General features: G+C 27.1%; 5 protein-coding genes across 6 annotated transcripts; 3 read left to right on the forward strand and 2 right to left on the reverse strand.

Annotated features, from left to right (window-relative positions):
• Positions 1 to 381: 381 nt before the first annotated feature.
• On the reverse strand, positions 382 to 1,113 carry LOC113388309 (chromatin modification-related protein MEAF6-like). The gene is made up of 5 exons (XM_026625705.1): positions 1,025 to 1,113; positions 875 to 917; positions 599 to 810; positions 493 to 529; positions 382 to 401 (listed from the first exon to the last, which is right to left on the reverse strand). Exons 1-5 carry the CDS (start codon positions 1,100 to 1,102, stop codon positions 382 to 384), a joined length of 390 nt encoding a protein of 129 aa, XP_026481490.1. The 5' UTR covers positions 1,103 to 1,113.
• Positions 1,114 to 1,521: 408 nt separating this feature from the next.
• Positions 1,522 to 2,458, forward strand: LOC113388310 (39S ribosomal protein L30, mitochondrial-like). Its single transcript, XM_026625706.1, has 3 exons — positions 1,522 to 1,645; positions 1,723 to 1,849; positions 2,168 to 2,458. The coding sequence occupies exons 1-3, from the start codon at positions 1,533 to 1,535 to the stop codon at positions 2,456 to 2,458; spliced, it is 531 nt and encodes a 176-aa protein (XP_026481491.1). The 5' UTR covers positions 1,522 to 1,532.
• A 1,166-nt stretch (positions 2,459 to 3,624) lies between these two features.
• On the forward strand, positions 3,625 to 7,120 carry LOC113388311 (histone-lysine N-methyltransferase SMYD3-like). Its single transcript, XM_026625707.1, has 10 exons — positions 3,625 to 3,676; positions 3,750 to 3,972; positions 5,097 to 5,268; positions 5,490 to 5,559; positions 5,655 to 5,782; positions 5,962 to 6,138; positions 6,212 to 6,503; positions 6,567 to 6,729; positions 6,838 to 6,933; positions 7,006 to 7,120. The coding sequence occupies exons 2-10, from the start codon at positions 3,854 to 3,856 to the stop codon at positions 7,118 to 7,120; spliced, it is 1,332 nt and encodes a 443-aa protein (XP_026481492.1). The 5' UTR covers positions 3,625 to 3,676; positions 3,750 to 3,853.
• A 120-nt stretch (positions 7,121 to 7,240) lies between these two features.
• LOC113387554 (casein kinase II subunit beta) lies at positions 7,241 to 8,721 on the reverse strand. 2 transcript variants are annotated; one of them, XM_026624889.1, is made up of 6 exons: positions 8,552 to 8,721; positions 8,262 to 8,353; positions 8,097 to 8,199; positions 7,793 to 7,984; positions 7,542 to 7,731; positions 7,241 to 7,477 (listed from the first exon to the last, which is right to left on the reverse strand). In XM_026624889.1, exons 2-6 carry the CDS (start codon positions 8,331 to 8,333, stop codon positions 7,369 to 7,371), a joined length of 666 nt encoding a protein of 221 aa, XP_026480674.1. In that variant the 5' UTR covers positions 8,334 to 8,353; positions 8,552 to 8,721; the 3' UTR covers positions 7,241 to 7,368. The 2 variants fall into 2 exon arrangements, with proteins under 2 accessions (XP_026480674.1, XP_026480673.1); XM_026624888.1 differs by having other exon boundaries at positions 8,262 to 8,337; positions 8,552 to 8,717.
• A 666-nt stretch (positions 8,722 to 9,387) lies between these two features.
• Positions 9,388 to 15,817, forward strand: LOC113387719 (zinc finger protein 287-like). The gene is given in 10 exon segments (XM_026625088.1): positions 9,388 to 9,494; positions 10,795 to 10,956; positions 12,036 to 12,462; positions 13,612 to 13,839; positions 14,076 to 14,252; positions 14,358 to 14,730; positions 14,801 to 14,891; positions 15,050 to 15,184; positions 15,279 to 15,378; positions 15,455 to 15,817. Coding segments are annotated over 9 exon segments (1,869 nt in total). The 5' UTR covers positions 9,388 to 9,494; positions 10,795 to 10,818; the 3' UTR covers positions 15,655 to 15,817.
• Positions 15,818 to 17,721: the final 1,904 nt, after the last annotated feature.

Consider the following 17,721-nt stretch of genomic DNA (forward strand, 5'->3'; position numbering starts at 1 on the left):
TTTCCTCCCGATTTTCTGCAATATCAAATTAACTAATAGTTTTTTCACACAAAAAATGCAATTGTATACCAAAATATTCAAATCAGTAAACAGCATTTAAAATAATAAGTTGAAGCATGATTTTTTACTACAAGATGACATTATCAAAATTGTGTAATTGAATATTCTAACAAAATACAAAATCTAATAAAATATTGCACTTACACTAAATTAAAATAAATAACAAAATAAAAACAAAAATATTTAATGCTAATATTTTATTGCATATATAAAATACATAAAAAATAAATATTTTTAAGAACTAGTTTAATAATCACATTTAAATAATATAAAATCCTTAAATTATTGAAACTTAAATATATTGCATCAAAACAAACGATTTCAGTTCTTTGAATCAAAATCTGCAAAAATAATAACAAATAAAATTCAAATTAAAAACTATATACAGGAATAAATAAAATAAATGTAGTAGCAAATAATATATTAACTTACGTTTTTGTTCGTTTGGTTCTATGAGTCCTGATACAGCCTATATAAACAACATTTATATAATTTTGAAAAATCAAATTTTAATACACATATCTAACAAATAACTTACTGCCATTGACGTGATTGAGGATTTAGAAAATAACCTTTCTGCTTCTTTGAATTTCCTGTTCCTTTTATCATGCTTGGAATTTGAATTACTCGAATTGTTTGTTTTATTATTTGCATTACTTGAACTAATCGATAAATTATTATTGGACACCAAATATCTATCCCACCCACGAATTATATTTCCATATAATTGGGTATCTTCGAGGTATGATCCTATAATTACATTTTATAAGAACAAGGACAATAAATTATAAATTTATTTTTGTTTATAGGTTACCTTCGAAGGCATATATTTGTCTCTCGAGATTTGCTAGAGTTTCCTAAAGAAAAATTTACTTGCTTAGGGCATATAATAATTTGAGATTTTTTTTATGGAATAAAAAAGTTTCTTTACAGAAATATTAATTTTTATTCCAAATTTACTTACAGCTATTTCAACTTTTCGCTTCACCAACTCAGCAAGCTCATTTCTTGCATCAATACTTGGAATTTTATTATTAGCCATAATTTGAGTTAACTCCAAAACTTGAAACGAAATTTGCATGATTTTTGTGTTAAATTTTGTTTCTTAGGGAATTGAAACGTCAGAAAAACGCAAAGTATATTTGTAAAACTTTTTATAGACTTAAAGATCAACTTGTGTGTATTGAATTATATCTATAATGCTATCTTACCTGCTATATTAATAATACTAGTAATTATTTGATTTTATTTATTATTATTTTACATCTGTCAATATACTAATTAAAATGGCGGGATCTGTTTTGTTTTATTTCATAATATGAACGTGCTGTCAGTGACATCTAATGGTGTACGATTGCAATATTGCATAACTGGTTTGTATCTATGATAACTAGGGTTCGAAATACCGGTGCTGCCATAATATTGAAGTTTTAACCATTCGTTATTAACCTACGTAAAAATACTGCAAAAACATGATTATTTCATCCTTACTTATAAAAAATAATAGTATTCCTTTAGTTAGACATTATATTCGACCAAAGTTTGCAGGAGGTGTCAAATTTGGACAAATAACTTATTATCCAAGGTAACCTCAAAAATAACTTAAAAAAATCTCTAACTAATTTTATAATTAAGTAACACAATTTACCTTATCTATTATAGACATCCAGATGAAAAAGATCCTGACTATGAGCCAACAAAATTATTTAGGGTTCAACGGGTCAAACCAGTTAAAGGCACACCGTATTGGGAAAGACGAATCTTGAGAGATTTAGGACTGGTTGATAAGGTATAATTTACATATTATTCAATGATCACTACTTGTAAAACTGATTTTATTACCACAAGTAATTGCATCTATTAATTTTAAAATAACCAAGATTTAATATTAAACGGAAGAGGATTATCATGGTCAAACAACTGTATCTCCTTAATAATTTAAATTTTTTAAATCCTCTCATACACATATTTTAAAATAGTTGAATTTTAATAATATGGAAGTAAGAGATTTTTTTTCTTAATTCTTACACTAGAATACCTCCTTAAATGTTATCAACAATGCTAATTATTTGTTATTACATGTGTTATATAGAATATTATCTTGTAGCAAACGGACATAGCAATAGTAAAAAACATACCAGAAAACAATGCAAGATTATGGACAATCAAGCATTTAATAAAAGTTACGCCTATTGTATTTCCCTATGGAGAACCTACGGAGAAAGATCTTCATGCAACATTTTTGAAAGAAAATGGAGAATGTATAGTTCATAAAGATATTACAATTACTGAAAAACAAGTTCAGATTACAGAGAATTTTAAAAATGATCAAAAGAGATTAGATTCAGATACATTAAAGAAAGATTCTCGGTTGAAATGGTTAAATCCTTGGAACTGAGTTACATTTTATGAAGTTTAACTATTATTTATGGGTAATGTAGATAAAAATTATATTATATTATATGTAACTTATTACTTTCTCAGTGATATTCATATTATCTAGTTGTCATTCAATAAATGCAAATTTATGGTAAAGCTCATAAATGCTGATGTAATTTTTTATACCAAATACAGAAAATAGTATTCCAGTTCTTTTACCTGTACGTGTGTTATATCAACTGTTTTATTTTTTCTTATGATAAACTGGTGCTGCTTCATAATCTTTTAGACCAGTATTATTTTATGAGGTACCAGTATGTGAGGACCAGTATTATTTCAGGGTGAAAACAACAGATAAAATAAACAAGGAGTTGTTGTTTGTGCCGCCTTCCTTGCCCTATTTTGATCTATACTGCTATGTGTAAGTTTTTATCGGAATTTTTAGACCCCTCTGACTATAGTTTTTATTTTATAGCAATCTTACAAAATCGAGAATTCTCGCAATGGGGGACCATTGTCAGATTTTTTGGCTAAAATCGAAGTTGCTCTGATTCGACTTATGTTCAAAAACTAGATTAAATTTGTCATTCCATCTACAATACTCCTGCGCTTTTCTCTTCTTGGTTTTTAAGTTATTAATATATTATCATTACTTAGTCATTAAGTAATTAATATTATTTATTTTCTTTATATATAGTACTTTAAAAATATGTAATTTAATTAATATTAGTCTAACTGACTAATTCTGTTTATTTTATAATTCTTCAAAATTATGCCTGTGATATATTTAAAAATATATTTTGTATTTCGTATGTTTTGTTCTTATTTCCAATATTAAATTTTTTTCAGTTTTTATGGCTGTATTGATTATGTACAAATGTAGAAGTAATACCAGGCATTAATTTACAATATGTACATGTACTGCTATCTATAATCAAAGTTGCGTATTTTAATCGATGTAACGGCAAATCGCCTGGCATAGCGACCTATTTATACTTGCTTATCTATATATAATACTTGTTTATCTATGTTTATCTTGTCTAGACTATTTTACTTGAAGTTCCCAATAAATTTTTGTCTATGAAGTAAAAAAGATCAAAATGTCAATCAGGCAATACTACTCAATAATATTTGTATCAAACGTCAAAAGCAGCCGCAAATAACCGGCTCGCGATCTCATTCCATGTTTTTTATAAAAATAATCTAGTATAATATCATATTCATATTTTTAGAACAGGTAAATATCGTAAACGTCCGATGAAAAATTCGTATGATCTTCATACTTGTATTTATAGAGTTGTTATTTTTAGAAACAGGCTTATGCGTGCTTATTTGAGCTGTTATATATACCTGTGTGGTTATTAATTTTAGGAAAAGATAGCCTTTTTGAAATAAGAAAACATCGATTGTGCAAATGAAGTTAAAGTCTTCTGAAATAATTAAACGTGGTACCTGTATTTTAACTGAAAAGCCATTTGTTTATGCGTTGAATTCTAAATATCGGAAGGAGCGGTGCGATTTCTGTTTTTTAAAGTAAGCATTAAATAAAATCAATTCAATATAATATATATAATCAATTAATTCAATATAATATATATATATATATAACTTATCTATTCATCCACTTATCCATCCATCTAAATCAGCCAAAAGATTCAAATATTTTTGTGAAATTTTTATTTATTTTACAGACATTGTAAAGGTAATTCAAGACCCTAAATGTCTGCAAAATAAATAATTTTTTGATAATTCAGTTCTTGAAAAACCGGTTAATTTTGCATTGGTGTAGATACGAACAAGAATAATTATATACATTTATTACTATTTAATAAATTAATTATCTATATAATTCAACTGTGTTAACATGGTATACTCTGGACAGTTTCATATAATCAGCATTTTTTCACGATTATAAAGATAACCCATTAAGCGGTGCCTTATGTACTTGCAATGGGAAATCTCTCGTACTATCTGTTCCTATTTCATTTTAACTTATTTCATAGACTTTGCATTAGCAAAATCATTTAATTTATTTCATATATAGTGTGTGTTTTCAAAGGATTATAATTATATAAAGTAAGCATTAAATAAGAAGCTTCAGATTTATATACATATGTATATATATATATATATATATATATATATATATATATAATATATATATATTATAATAAATATGAACAAAGCTACACTCTGGTCAGTTTCATATAATCTGCATTATTCCTGATAATAAAGAATACATATGCTTCCAATTCAAACTCATGTACTTACAATGGAAAATCTCTCGTAGTATATTTTCAAATTTTATTTTAACTCAGTTTATATCGTCAAATTAAGAACAATTATTAGTTGATATTTCAGTGCCAAATTCTGCTGAGTTGTTGAGTTTATATGGCCGGGTATGCATATGAATTTCCATGAATTATGAGAGAAGTTTTCTTCAGCTATATCATTCACTTTTTTATTTTTCTAATTCATGGTTAAAAATGAAATACCTGCCTAATGAAATAATTCTAATTTCATTGTATTCTTGTTATTTCATATATAGTGTGTGTTTGCAAAAGATTATAATTTCTAAACATAACACTCATTTAATGTATGTTAAGTATCATTTTTTCCTTATTACTTCAAAGGCTAAACATTATTTTTTATTTTAGAACAAACTTATTAAAATGTACAGGGTGCAATTATGTGTATTATTGTGGAAGGGCTTGCCAAAAGGAGGCTTGGACAATACATAAAATAGAATGCCCTTGCCTTCGAAGGGCAGGTTCACGCATTATACCAAATGCAGCTCGAATGCTGTTAAGAATAATTATAAAGTTAAAGGTAATTAAACTTTACATTTTCAGCCTTGCTGTTACAATAAGTACCTGATTACTCTGAAATGAATAATACAACTGTTTTTACAATGAATGTATTAATAGACATATTTTTTATGGGATTAAAGATTATTTTCCTACATGAGTATAACTTTGTTTGAAACTTTATCATAGGGAAATAACAAATAATTATTTTATCTTATACATATATCATTTATATTTTTACAGCAAAATGGGGAATTTGAAAAAGGCTATTACACAAGTACAAATTATAGAAGGTTTAAAGATTTAATGTCTCGTAAGTACAATTTTGGATATGAATATTTGGCAAATTTTAAATCACAAACTTATTGGGTAATAATTCATTTGTGTTTGTATGATTTATTTGTACAGATTATGCTGAAATAAAGCTAGATTCGAAACGAATGGAGCATTTAGAAAGTTTACAAGCTGTCTTGGAACAATTATTAGTTGATATACCAGTGCCAAATTCTGCTGAGTTGTTGGGTTTATATGGACGGGTTTGTATAAGAATTTTGATAAATATAAATATATAATTTATTGTTTATTTTCCTTATCTAGTCCTTAAATGTTTTGTCAGTGATTCTCAATTTTATAAAATAATTCTGTCAATAAATTATATATTCTATTAATATGATTTTTTTCTGAGTTCAAGTTATCTAATCAGGTTAATTTTTAGTTAACTGTTAATGGTTTCAACATATTGGATGGTGAAATGTGCAGTCTAGGAACTGGTATATACCTAGGCATTTCTATTGTTGACCATTCTTGCACACCAAACGCTGTTGTTGTTTTTGAAGGAACCACTCTTTATATAAGAACATTGCAAGACTTGCCAAGTCTAAATTGGTCAGAGGTAAATAATTCTGATTGAAAATGTGTTGATTTATTACCATCAAGACATATTTCAATTAAGTGATTTGTTGCAGATATTTATTTCATATATAGATTTACTAAATACAACTGAAGCCAGAAGAATTGATCTGAAATCAACATATTATTTTCTGTGTACTTGTTATCATTGTTTGGATGATTCAGAAACAAAACTTATGAATAGTGCATGTTGCATGAATGCATTTTGTGATGAACCTATAGATGCATCATTTTCTGATAAAATTTGCAACAAATGTACAACAAAAGTTTCTGAAGAACATATGCAGACATATCACGAAGTTAAAGAGTTTATCGAAATGAAACTAGAGGAAATGAAGGACATAGCATGTAAAAAATTTGAAACATGGTAATAAAATATAATTATAAATTAACATAAACTTTTATTTTCAGATTTAGATGTATGCAAAATTTGCTTGAAGAAAATGTCAGGTATATTACATCCAAAAAATATTTTGTATGTTAAAATATTGGATATGGCTTTTGAAAGTGCAATTCAAATGTGCTTATGGAACGATGCAATAAGTTATGGAAATCAATTACTGCATGGTTTCAGGTGAATTAGAATAAGAAATTAAAATTCTGAATATTTAAAGCATTATCTGGGAATTTAACAATAATTAGGCTTTGGGGCATTCTTGTGAGTTCAATGTTTTTTTTGTAGATTATATTATGGTAATTTCCATCCACTCTTGGGGTTATTATATTTAAAACTTGGAAAAATATTACTTCTTCAAAATCAGCCAGAGTCTTTAGAAAGGTATATTTTAAAATGCTTTTATTTCATGCTTGAATTCAAAATTAAAATTTAGTATTTACTGACTTGTTTCAGACTTAAAAATGCACAAGAAATCCTTAAAATAACCCATGGCGAGAAACATGAGCTATACAAACACAATTTATTACCCCTATTGGAGCAAGCTTTGAGTGAAAGTCTACCTAATTAAATGGTAAATAAAGAAAACAATAGTTTGTATTTTTATACAATAAAATTTTATAGTTTACCTATAACTTATTACATACTTTTAAATAATATTAATTTTACTAAACATTTAATTCATCAGTTACTGCAGGAAAAGATCACTTTTAACAATATATGTACGAATACCATATAAAAACAGGTGTATGTAAGTCAAATTATGAATTTATTATTAGGTTATTTTTATGCTTTTAGAATTTACTTTTCATTATACAGCTAACGTTTTCCATTGTTAAAGTTGAGAATCCGCAAAGGGGCTTTAAAAGTTGAGTTAGCTTGCTGCTGAATTTGATATGCGAGTGGATGTATTTTGAAGCCATATAATCTGCAATTAAATAAAAGGATTGATGATTATGGCTGTAAAATAGGGAAAAAACTGTTATTTTTACCTTGGTACAAATTGATTTGCTGGCCGTTTTGGTCTATATTCAGGATGAACCATAAATAACATGTGTGGAAAGCCAGAGCCAAAGTAGGCACCATCCGTGTGATGATGTCTTGAACTCTTGGGTACGTAAACATCCATACATTTAGGGCAGTAGGACTTTACCATAGCCTCTCCAGGCACATCAGAAAGACCTTTATAAAAAAAATATGTGAATTAAGTTTCTAAGGACAAAGATTATTTATTACCACTTACCTAATGGCAGCATAGGCTGACTATCGCAGTAAACTCTAGGGCAATATCCAAAGTCTCCAGATTGGTATTTTTCTATCATTTGAGCTATACCTCTATTTGTTAAAATATATCTGGCATGAATTAGACCATATAACATCTCTGCAGCTTGTTCTATTGCATCTGACTGATTTGGATTATCATCTATTTCATCATCTACATAGAGAAAAAAATTATTGTTTAAGAAGACCAATTGTTCAAACTAATGGCTATCTTCTATATCATGACTCATGAGAAAGTTTAAGATTGTTACATCTAAAATATTTACCAGGTTCTAAATCTAATATCATATCCAAGGCTTGTCTATATCGTGGAATTTGCTCATTAAGGCCTGTTAGATTGAATTTATCCTGTATATAGTCTTCATCCACCTACAAAAAGTTTTTTTTTTAATATCTATATTTAGCATTCTTCAATAAATTTTAAGACAAACCTCGCAAAAGAATTCATTTCCTCGTAGACCACAAAACCAAGATATCCATGAGACCTCCTCAGAACTGCTCATTTTCCTATAATAGTAGAGAACTGTCACAGCACCGTTAAAATAATAGTGAAAATGTTAATTCAATTATTGCGAAATGTGCAGATTGCTAAAAAAGAGCTACTTCAAATTTTCCATGTTATTAGAAGGTATATATTGAAATTATAATTTCATTCCAAAAGCAATCATTGCAACTTGGATAATCAGAAACACATTTTATGTATTTTTGGGAATAGCCTTACCTTTTGGTACCTTGGTTAGCCACGCTTAGACTACAATATAAATTGGGTTTATTGTGCGATTTCTATATGCAACAATTTTACTTTGACAATAAAAAATATTTCTTGAAATAAAGCAGAACTACAAACGACAAATAGTTAATTCTAAAGTTAAAGTTGCACACTTGCCACTTCTCACCAAAGAACACATCAAAGAAGAGATGGTAAACTTAACTGATTTTGAGTGAAATGGAATAAGCGTAACTAATGCATGTAAAATGCATTATGATTTTTAGGTAATAACCATTGATAAAAATATATTATTGATATAATTGTGGCGTTCTTTTATTTTAAATACTTGTTTTGTTTGATGAAAGGTAATAAATAGTGCTAAATATGCTAAAAATGGATATTTAATAAATATAATGCAGCATAACTCTAAGTATAAGTAATTGAATAATTAAAATCATTTTATTCAAATATATATATAAATATAACAAGTCCATGATAAATGAGGAAAAAGATTTTACACCAAGCTTTACCTGTTTATGCCTTTGTTGTTTCTGAAATAAATTCACGATGGCAAGACGACGAATGTTATTATAAGTGTGGTACCACCGGATACGCAAATTCTCCATAGCGTCGTAGCGTTCTCCTTGTCTAATTGTCGCCATTTCATATGTATCTCCGTTTCATATTTATCTAATATGTACAAGCCGAATCGCCATTAAAGCGAGACAAAAGATTGTTTTACTGTGTATTTTTGACATTACAATTAAGGTAAGCGATATTTATCTATTACTAATAAATAGAAATGTCAAGTGTTTCTATTTAATCCATATTGGACTTAAATCTTGAGTTATTTAATAGTTTTGAGTCATTTGTCAAAGCATCGTAGCCGCAGCTATTCTATTTATGCGTTATCCCTTTCTTGCTCAACAATTTCCCCTTAGAACATATTTCTAAAGTACGTTTTGACAAAGGAAATATATATTTCCTTTACATTCTCTCATGTTTTATCGCGGTCTCGCTCAATATTTATGTTTGAGCTTTATTGCCTATTTTCATGATTTTTTAGGAAGAAACAATCGTTCTTTGTTCAATAAACAAAATATTGTGTTCTTTTGTAATATCGATGTGTTTCTTAAATATCATTCTATATTATTAAATATTTATATTTTTTTAAACATGTTTGACACAACTATGCATTATTATTTTAGCCTAAACAGCCTAGATAAATTAATTATTACAAACATAACATGAAGTAAATTCTTTTCTAATACTTTTTTTAGAAGTTTTTCTTAAAAAGTTTGTTCCTTGTTACAAGGTAAAATATTTTATTTTGGCAGGTAACCATAATATATTTTGCAGTTTTTAATTATGTATGATTTTATTAATAGTGAGTGAATAATTATTTTTATTTATGTTGTCTCAAATTTTAAATGTTTGATATTCTAAGTTATGCCTTTGAATCAAATATTAGTTCTTTGCTGTTTAATAAACTTGTTTTTTGAGTCCCAATAATTAGTTAAATCCTTCGGTCTCAAGAATATTGTTCATTCAGTTATTTTTAGAAGTTTTTCTTAATAACTTTGTTCGTTGTTATAAGGTAAAATATTTTATTTTGACAGGTAACCATAATATATTTTGCAGTTTATAATGATATATAATTTTAGTAATAGTGAGTGAATAATTATTTGTATTTATGCTCTCAAATTTTAAATGTTTGATATTCTAAGTTATGCTTTTGAATCAAATATTAGTTTTTTTGCTTTATAATAAACATGTTTTTTGAGTGCCAATAATTAGTTAAATCCTTTTGGTCTCAAGAATATTGTTCATTCAGTTATTTTTAGAAGTTTTTCTTAATAATTTTGTTCCTTGTTACAAGGTAAGATATTTTATTTTGACGGGTAACCATAATATATTTTGCAGTTTATAATAATACATATTATTTTAGTAATAGTGAGTGAATAATTATTTGTATTTATGCTGTCTCAACTTTTAAATGTTTGATATTCTAAGTTATGCTTTTGAATCAAATATTAGTTCTTTTGCTTTTTAATAAACCTGTTTTTTGAGTCCCAAGAATTAGTTAAATCCTTTTGATCTCAAGAATATTGTTCATTCAGTTATTTATTGTTTCTTGATATTTGTTAAATAAATATTTTATTCACCTCCACTTTCTTGATAGTATAATATTTATCTTGTAAAGTATTTCTTCTTTGTTCAATTTCAAAATTATTAATTAGTCACTATTTATATAGGATCGAAGTTGAAAATTTCTTGCAATGTTTACTACTTCAAATGCCTTACAAAATGCTGGAGGAACGACACCAACTTTGCAATATCAGCAAGCTGACATGGGCCAGAAGCCCCAAGTTAAAACGATTGATAATACTCAAATAAAAATAAGTCAACATCAACAGGTATGATTCATTCGACTTAAGGTGGTATTTTAGTGTAGTGGCATGAATTTAGTGAAAGTTATATTTAAATCATAAAAAAGACCAATAATTTTTATGCTATTATCTTTTTTATAATTTCTTTATCAATGTTACAAGAATACAGAATAAACTTAAAACAAAATAGAGATAATAATTGAAAACTTTAGCCATTGTTGTTGAAGTGGAAAGTTGCAAAAAAGATTATTAATATAGAATGATGTCAATTGGTATATACTTTGGATTAAGTTTAAGAATAGGTTTTTGACAAAATGGTGACTGAAAAAGAAAGGATCAATTTTTTATCTCTTCTTTGAGTCTCTCGATTTTTTTCAAAAAATAGTAAGTATTAAAATACTGAGATGAGGCTAGTATGTGCCTGAGGGAAGTCTGTAAAGAAGATTCTCCAAAAATTTTAAGTAAATCACGTAGAACTTGCAAAATTGTGGGCATTGTATTGAAAAAGACAATTTTGGGAAAAGGAAACAAAAGAGATTATCATGTTCAAACAGCTGTATCTCCGAAGATAACATAAATTTTCAAAAATCTTCTGGTACACATATTCTTAAATGGTTAAACTTTGGAAATAAAAATAAAAAAACTATTTTCTTGAATTTCTACAATAGAAATTTAAGTTTTCCTTAAATTATTTCAACACTCAAAATAATAGATTTTTTAAGAAATGTATAAAATATTCTAAATATATTTAGAATAATATTTTAATTTGATTTAATAAGAGGATAAGTTTAGTATTGATAGATAGAAAACTTAAAATATTTTACTCAATGTAAATTCTTTTTTACAGCAAGTACACATATTCTTAAATATGATAGAAGATAAAAATTAAAAAAAAATATTTTCTTGAATTTCTACACTAGACATTCAAGTTTTTGTTAAATTATTTCAACACTCAAAATAATAATCTAAGAATTTTTAAGAAATGTATAAAATATTCTAAATATATTTAAAATAATATATTAATATCATTTAATAAGATGATAAGTTTAGTATTGATAGATTGTAAACTTAAAATATTTTACTAACTTTTAATTCTTCTTTTATAGCAAGTTCAACAAGAGTTTCCAACATTCTGTTACACCAATGTAAATATGATTCAAAAATTGACACCAGCCTCCCAGGCACACACCAGCACTGTAAATTTAGCTCAATTGACTGATGATAATAAAACCTGTTATATTGCACAACCGTTCGGTTATAACTATGCTTTAGTTAACCAAATGCAGTTGGCTCAGAATGGGGTAACCGGAGTTACCATTGATGGAAGAATACCGAATACAATATCTAATATAAGTTTTAAATGTGACGTTTGTGGTTTAATGTTTGCACATTTAACTCTTTTGAATCATCACAAGAGAATTCATAATCAGGATCAAGATTCTGATGGAAATATTACTGTTGTTGCCCAGGCTCAAAATTTAGTATCTGCACAAAACTTGGTGCAAGATGGACAGAGTTTGGGAACATTACAAGGTAATAATAGTAAAGGATATTTTTTATTTTTATGGGGATAAACTATTTTAAATTCACATATTATTTTGTTGTGACTTTGCATTCAAATAGGCATCAGTTATTATTAATAATTGATTCATTATTAACTTCCCGTAGGGTAAGTTATTGTAATGGGCCGAAAATCGGAATTGAAAATTTTTACATTTCTCGACGTTTTGAAGGTTTCTGAACGTTTTGGCATACCTCAGAAAAAATGGATGTGTGTGTGTGTGTGTGTGTGTGTATGTATGTATGGATACAAATTTTCGCCCACGTTTTCGGGCGTACGGATTAACCGATTTGAATAATTTAAAAAACATTCGATTCCTATTGATAAGGAGAAGAGCTGATTAGTTTTTGACAAAGGCAGGTCCAGCAGTTACGGAGATAAGGAGCAAAGAGTGCAGAAAATAGAAATCGAGTTTTTGAGAGAACAGAGCATCCGATTTGAATGATCTAAAAAACATTCGATTAGTAATGATTGGGAGAAGGGGTTATTAGTTTTTCGCAAAGGCAGGCCCAGCCATTTCGGAGATACAGAGCTAAATGTACAAAAAATGGCAGTTTTTGAGAGAATTAAGCGTCCGATTCAATTGATTCAAAGAACTTTCTGCTTGTCTTAACAAAATAATTGATTTTGGAAAAAAAAAATTCTGTTCCATTTTTTTTTTTTTTTTTTTTTTAAATTTTTTAATTTTTTTGTATATCGAAAATAATTCAGATTTTATTTTTAATTCTGACTATAGTTCTAATATACTTTAAACAAATAATTTCAACTCTGCAATTTAGTTTATAGAATTCTTCTAAATATTAGACAATGTTACAATACTTTTATTGTATTTATAATAATCTATTTGAAAACATTCAGTATTCCTTCAACATTTCGTTACGGTACGGGAAGTTCCAGCAATTTGCCTTAAGGCACGATGCCACCCACCCCACTAGTTTTTTTTATTTATTATAATAAATTTGTATGCATCTATCATAAACAAAGTAACTGCACAAGTTCTTAAAATACATACAATACTTAAAATAAATACAATATTTTTATTATTATTGCATTCAAATGCACATTTGTAAAATTATTAGTAAGTGTGTATAATTAATGCTTAAAAACTATATATTTTACAGGAGCCATACAAATTGTGGCCACAGAAACATTAGAACCGGCTACAAGCCAAGCGATGCAACAACAAGAACAACAATTGGCAATCACAAAATCAACTATGGTTACAATAGATAAAAACCAAAAATGTATTACATGTGGTGGACCAATCATAATTAATCCAAAACGTAAAGGACCGAAATTGATTAGATGTGAAACTTGTATTAATAATGATAATGTTTCTCATGTTAGAGGTAATTACTTTTATCAATATTGTTAATTTCAATTTATTTTTCAAATAATAGTAATAATTACATATTTTTTTACACATTATCATTATATATGAGGGTATAATAGATTTAAAAAGAAATAATTTCTGATGAATAATTATTGAATTTAGAACTAGCATTTATTGTCAATAACACATAATATTAAACAACAATTAAGTAATATTAGTAATTCATTTTTTATCATGTATTACTATTTTTAGCTGCAACACAAATTTTTGTTGCCCCTGATGGTGATGTTAAATTTGAAATGACTGAAATAACAAATCAAGGTCAGCAGCAACAGCAACAGCAGCAGCAGCAGCAACAACAGGATGGTCAAACAATGGACAATCTCGGGACACAAAATGTTATACCTCTTGGACAAAAACCATTACCGGGTAAGAAAACCAATTACAGATTTTATATGAAATGTAAAATGAAATCTAAATGTTCTTTTTTATTTTTTGATGATAATTTATTGATTGATTTTATATCTATTAAAGGACATCATCCTGTTAAGAAAAGGAATATTGCTTCAGTTACAAAATGTCACAAATGCAATGGCTCAGGAATTATTTTTATAGGTGGTAATAAAATAAACTGCAAAATGCGAAGTAATTATTCTGAAATAAACAAGAAACAAATATTATATTAATTGTAATATTCTAATAATAACTATTTTTATTTTAGTGCTGAGAAACCTTTTCATTGCAATATTTGTGGAGGTTCATTTTCTAGATATTCTAGTTTGTGGTCTCATAAAAAATTACATAGTGGAGAAAAGAATTTCAAATGTACAATTTGCGGATTGGCTTTTGCTAAAGCAGTTTATCTTAAGAATCATTCAAGAATTCATACAGGAGAGAAACCATATAGGTAAAAACAATGCATTTAAGTTTATAAGTCGTATTAAATACAGTTATACTAAAATTCTATCTAATTTCAGATGCAATACATGCGGTATGCAGTTTTCACAATCACCACATTTGAAAAATCATGAACGTACACATAGTGGTGAAAAACCATATGTTTGCGAGGTAATTAGTTGTATGACATTAAAACCAAACTCAGCGAAGTTGTAGCATATAATTCAATAGATTTCAATAGATTTCTATAAAATACATTTTCTATAATTTAGATTTTTGGATTTGGCTGTTAAATACTAAATTTATCTAATATAATATTTTCATTGCAGGTTTGTGATAAAGGATTTGCAAGACATGCAACACTCTGGAATCATAGGCGAATTCATACAGGAGAAAAACCTTATAAATGTGATATATGCGGCTCTGCATTCAGCCAAGCTGCTCACTTGAAAAATCATGCAAAGGTTTGTGTCAATTTTTAATTTAATTATTATTTCTGACTATTGATAATTAAAGTGTAATAATATAATGAATATTTCCTATTATTATTAATTACAGGTTCATTCTGGAGAGAAACCCTTCAAATGTGATATATGTTCTGCTGCATTTGCTGATAGATTTGCATTAAAACGACACAGAGGCATTCATGAAAAATATGGTAAGGGATATTAATGTTTTTTTAAAAGTATTATCTTTATTTGTTTATATTTATTTTAATTTTATTACTTGTATAGGTCAAACAGCTCCAAGACAACCTGCTCAACCACCACAGATAGTTATTTTAAAACAGGAGGAACAAGATCAGCAGCAACAGCAGCAGCAGCAGCAACAACAACAACAGCAGCAACAACAGCAGCAGCAACAACAACAACAACAGCAGCAGCAGCAACAGCAAGAAGAGGAAAAAATCCATGAAGTTGTCATAACAATGTAGATTGTTTAAAACTTCTCCAGGAATTTCCTTGTTTGACAATATCACATTTCAGGCTTGTATGACTTGAATAATAAGCAATTTATAGACTGGATTAACTAATTTTATATTATTATATAATTTAGTTATGTTAAGTTAAATAGTTGAATGACTATTAGAACACAAACGCCTGCAAAGTGTATAAACTATATTAAAGCTTAATTATATATATTTATATATATTTGAATAATAACTAAGTTTACTGTTTATAATTTATATTTTATAGAAGTAAGTTGCCACTAGTTTTTCATTAGTACTAAAAATAGAAATAAGTTGTTCTTCAAACAAGAGATAAAACACTAATTACTATGTAAATATTTTATAAAAAGATTTAAAGGTGATATTTATTTCATAGTTGTAGAAATATGAAGTAAAGCGCTCTCCTTGCTGTAAAATTAAGTATTCAACTACCATTAATTATAGATAGTAGAGAAATCACATTCCACTTTTTGTACATACAGACTTAGGATTATCAACATGATTGATTCTATTTTATCCATCTTGATCTTGAATAGATATCTTGATCTGTTTTTATAATCATATTATTATTATTTTAATGAAAAATAATGTGCAGCTTGCATATTATTTTGACTTTAGTTATTTATTGTGCTGAAAATACACAGCTATATAAAAATTTGAAATTTGATATAAGAATAAAAATGTTAATATGTATGCGCTGAGAAAAAAAATAAATATTGGTGGAAATGGAAATTAAAGAACTTTTCTTGAATTAATTTCAGAAACTTAATTTAGGCTCAAGAGAAACTATCAGTAAATTATTTTTGTCTCTTATAAATGATTTGGCATACATTTAACCAGCATATGGTTTTTACAGTGGTAGCATTATCAGTTAAACTTTTCAATTATTTGTGTAATTCAACTTTTATTACAGATACTTCTGCTCAAATTATTTTTAACATGCACATTTGCACATGTAGGAATACTAAAATTAAACTTACCATTAGATCAAGATGATTATTTGGTCTCAAGCATTCAAGCTTCAGCCATCATGGAACTCTTAGGTATATTGAATATTTTATTGTTAACCATTAACATTTTGTATACTTTATCTAATGATGTAGTTCATTATTTAATTCATATTAGTAATACTATAATTTAATATTTATTATTACAACACAATCTTTTCCATTATAAGGAGATACCAAGAATCCAGAGCAACATGCCTATCTAGGTTGTTTTGAGAATCTTCTGAGTTCAGATTCAGATTCTTACAAGTGGACCACCTCGAACGCAGATTAGACTTTTTACGGTTTCACACACCAGTTCACCAGCTTATTTTTCTGTCAACAGCTTGCAAAGGCAATAAATGATAAATATTCCGAAATATTTGACCGAAAATATTGTAATGATCTACAAACGGAGTTGGTTGTTGATGTGAGAAGACAGTGTAAATGCTTAAATAGTAGTTTTTGTTATATATGATGGGTTTTATATAGACTCAGTGAAGAGTGTATAATCTTTTATACAACTTATGATATTCAATAGATGTGCATTATTGAGATTTAAATGGTATATGATAGTAATTAAATTAATTTATTATTATTGTTAAGACCAGAAGTACCAATATGTTTTAACAAGTTGTACATACAGTTCTAATCAGATAAACTCTAATTTAAACTCAGAATGTGTGTGATTAAAGAGAGTGCTTCATTTTTGTAAAATCAAATGTACCTATATAATTTTAATTACAAGCTTTTACTTATTTTTGTTAGACTTATATACTGTTTTTTTATTTGAGATCCATATTTATTTTATATTACATACTGACAAATTATTTATTAAATAATTATTTATCAAAGCAAGAAAAAATATATTCTAATTGCTAATTTACAAGTTAAGTACATCTTATTGTGTATTATAATAGTAATATGTATTTAACAGACATCTTGAAATTGTGTTAGTCCAATCTATTATTGTGAAGTGTGATAATGATATCAAATTATTATAAATTAATTATATCTTTCAAATGTATTTCATGTATATGTATAGGATAACATATATTAGTAGCTT

This window comes from Ctenocephalides felis, unplaced genomic scaffold (assembly GCF_003426905.1).
Source record: "Ctenocephalides felis isolate EL2017-DRISC unplaced genomic scaffold, ASM342690v1 CF-g0.4_SCAFFOLD_03572, whole genome shotgun sequence".
NCBI lineage: Eukaryota > Metazoa > Arthropoda > Insecta > Siphonaptera > Pulicidae > Ctenocephalides > Ctenocephalides felis.

Bases quoted from the DNA above. Each gene is read 5' to 3' on its own strand.
- LOC113388309 (XM_026625705.1), bottom strand. From the start codon at position 1,102: ATGGCTAATAATAAAATTCCAAGTATTGATGCAAGAAATGAGCTTGCT. The intron at 530-598 runs GTAAGTTATTTG...TTGTTTATATAG, and splicing joins CCTCAATCACGTCAATGGCA to GCTGTATCAGGACTCATAGA. The intron at 402-492 runs GTAAGTTAATAT...TTATTTTTGCAG, and splicing joins AGAACCAAACGAACAAAAAC to ATTTTGATTCAAAGAACTGA.
- LOC113388310 (XM_026625706.1), top strand. From the start codon at position 1,533: ATGATTATTTCATCCTTACTTATAAAAAATAATAGTATTCCTTTAGTT. The intron at 1,646-1,722 runs GTAACCTCAAAA...TATCTATTATAG, and splicing joins CAAATAACTTATTATCCAAG to ACATCCAGATGAAAAAGATC. The intron at 1,850-2,167 runs GTATAATTTACA...ATTATCTTGTAG, and splicing joins ATTTAGGACTGGTTGATAAG to CAAACGGACATAGCAATAGT.
- LOC113388311 (XM_026625707.1), top strand. From the start codon at position 3,854: ATGAAGTTAAAGTCTTCTGAAATAATTAAACGTGGTACCTGTATTTTA. The intron at 5,783-5,961 runs GTTTGTATAAGA...GTTAATTTTTAG, and splicing joins TGTTGGGTTTATATGGACGG to TTAACTGTTAATGGTTTCAA. The intron at 6,730-6,837 runs GTGAATTAGAAT...TTTTTTTTGTAG, and splicing joins CAATTACTGCATGGTTTCAG to ATTATATTATGGTAATTTCC.
- LOC113387554 (XM_026624889.1), bottom strand. From the start codon at position 8,333: ATGAGCAGTTCTGAGGAGGTCTCATGGATATCTTGGTTTTGTGGTCTA. The intron at 8,200-8,261 runs GTTTGTCTTAAA...AACTTTTTGTAG, and splicing joins GAAATGAATTCTTTTGCGAG to GTGGATGAAGACTATATACA. The intron at 7,985-8,096 runs GTAAATATTTTA...TTCTCTATGTAG, and splicing joins GATATTAGATTTAGAACCTG to ATGATGAAATAGATGATAAT.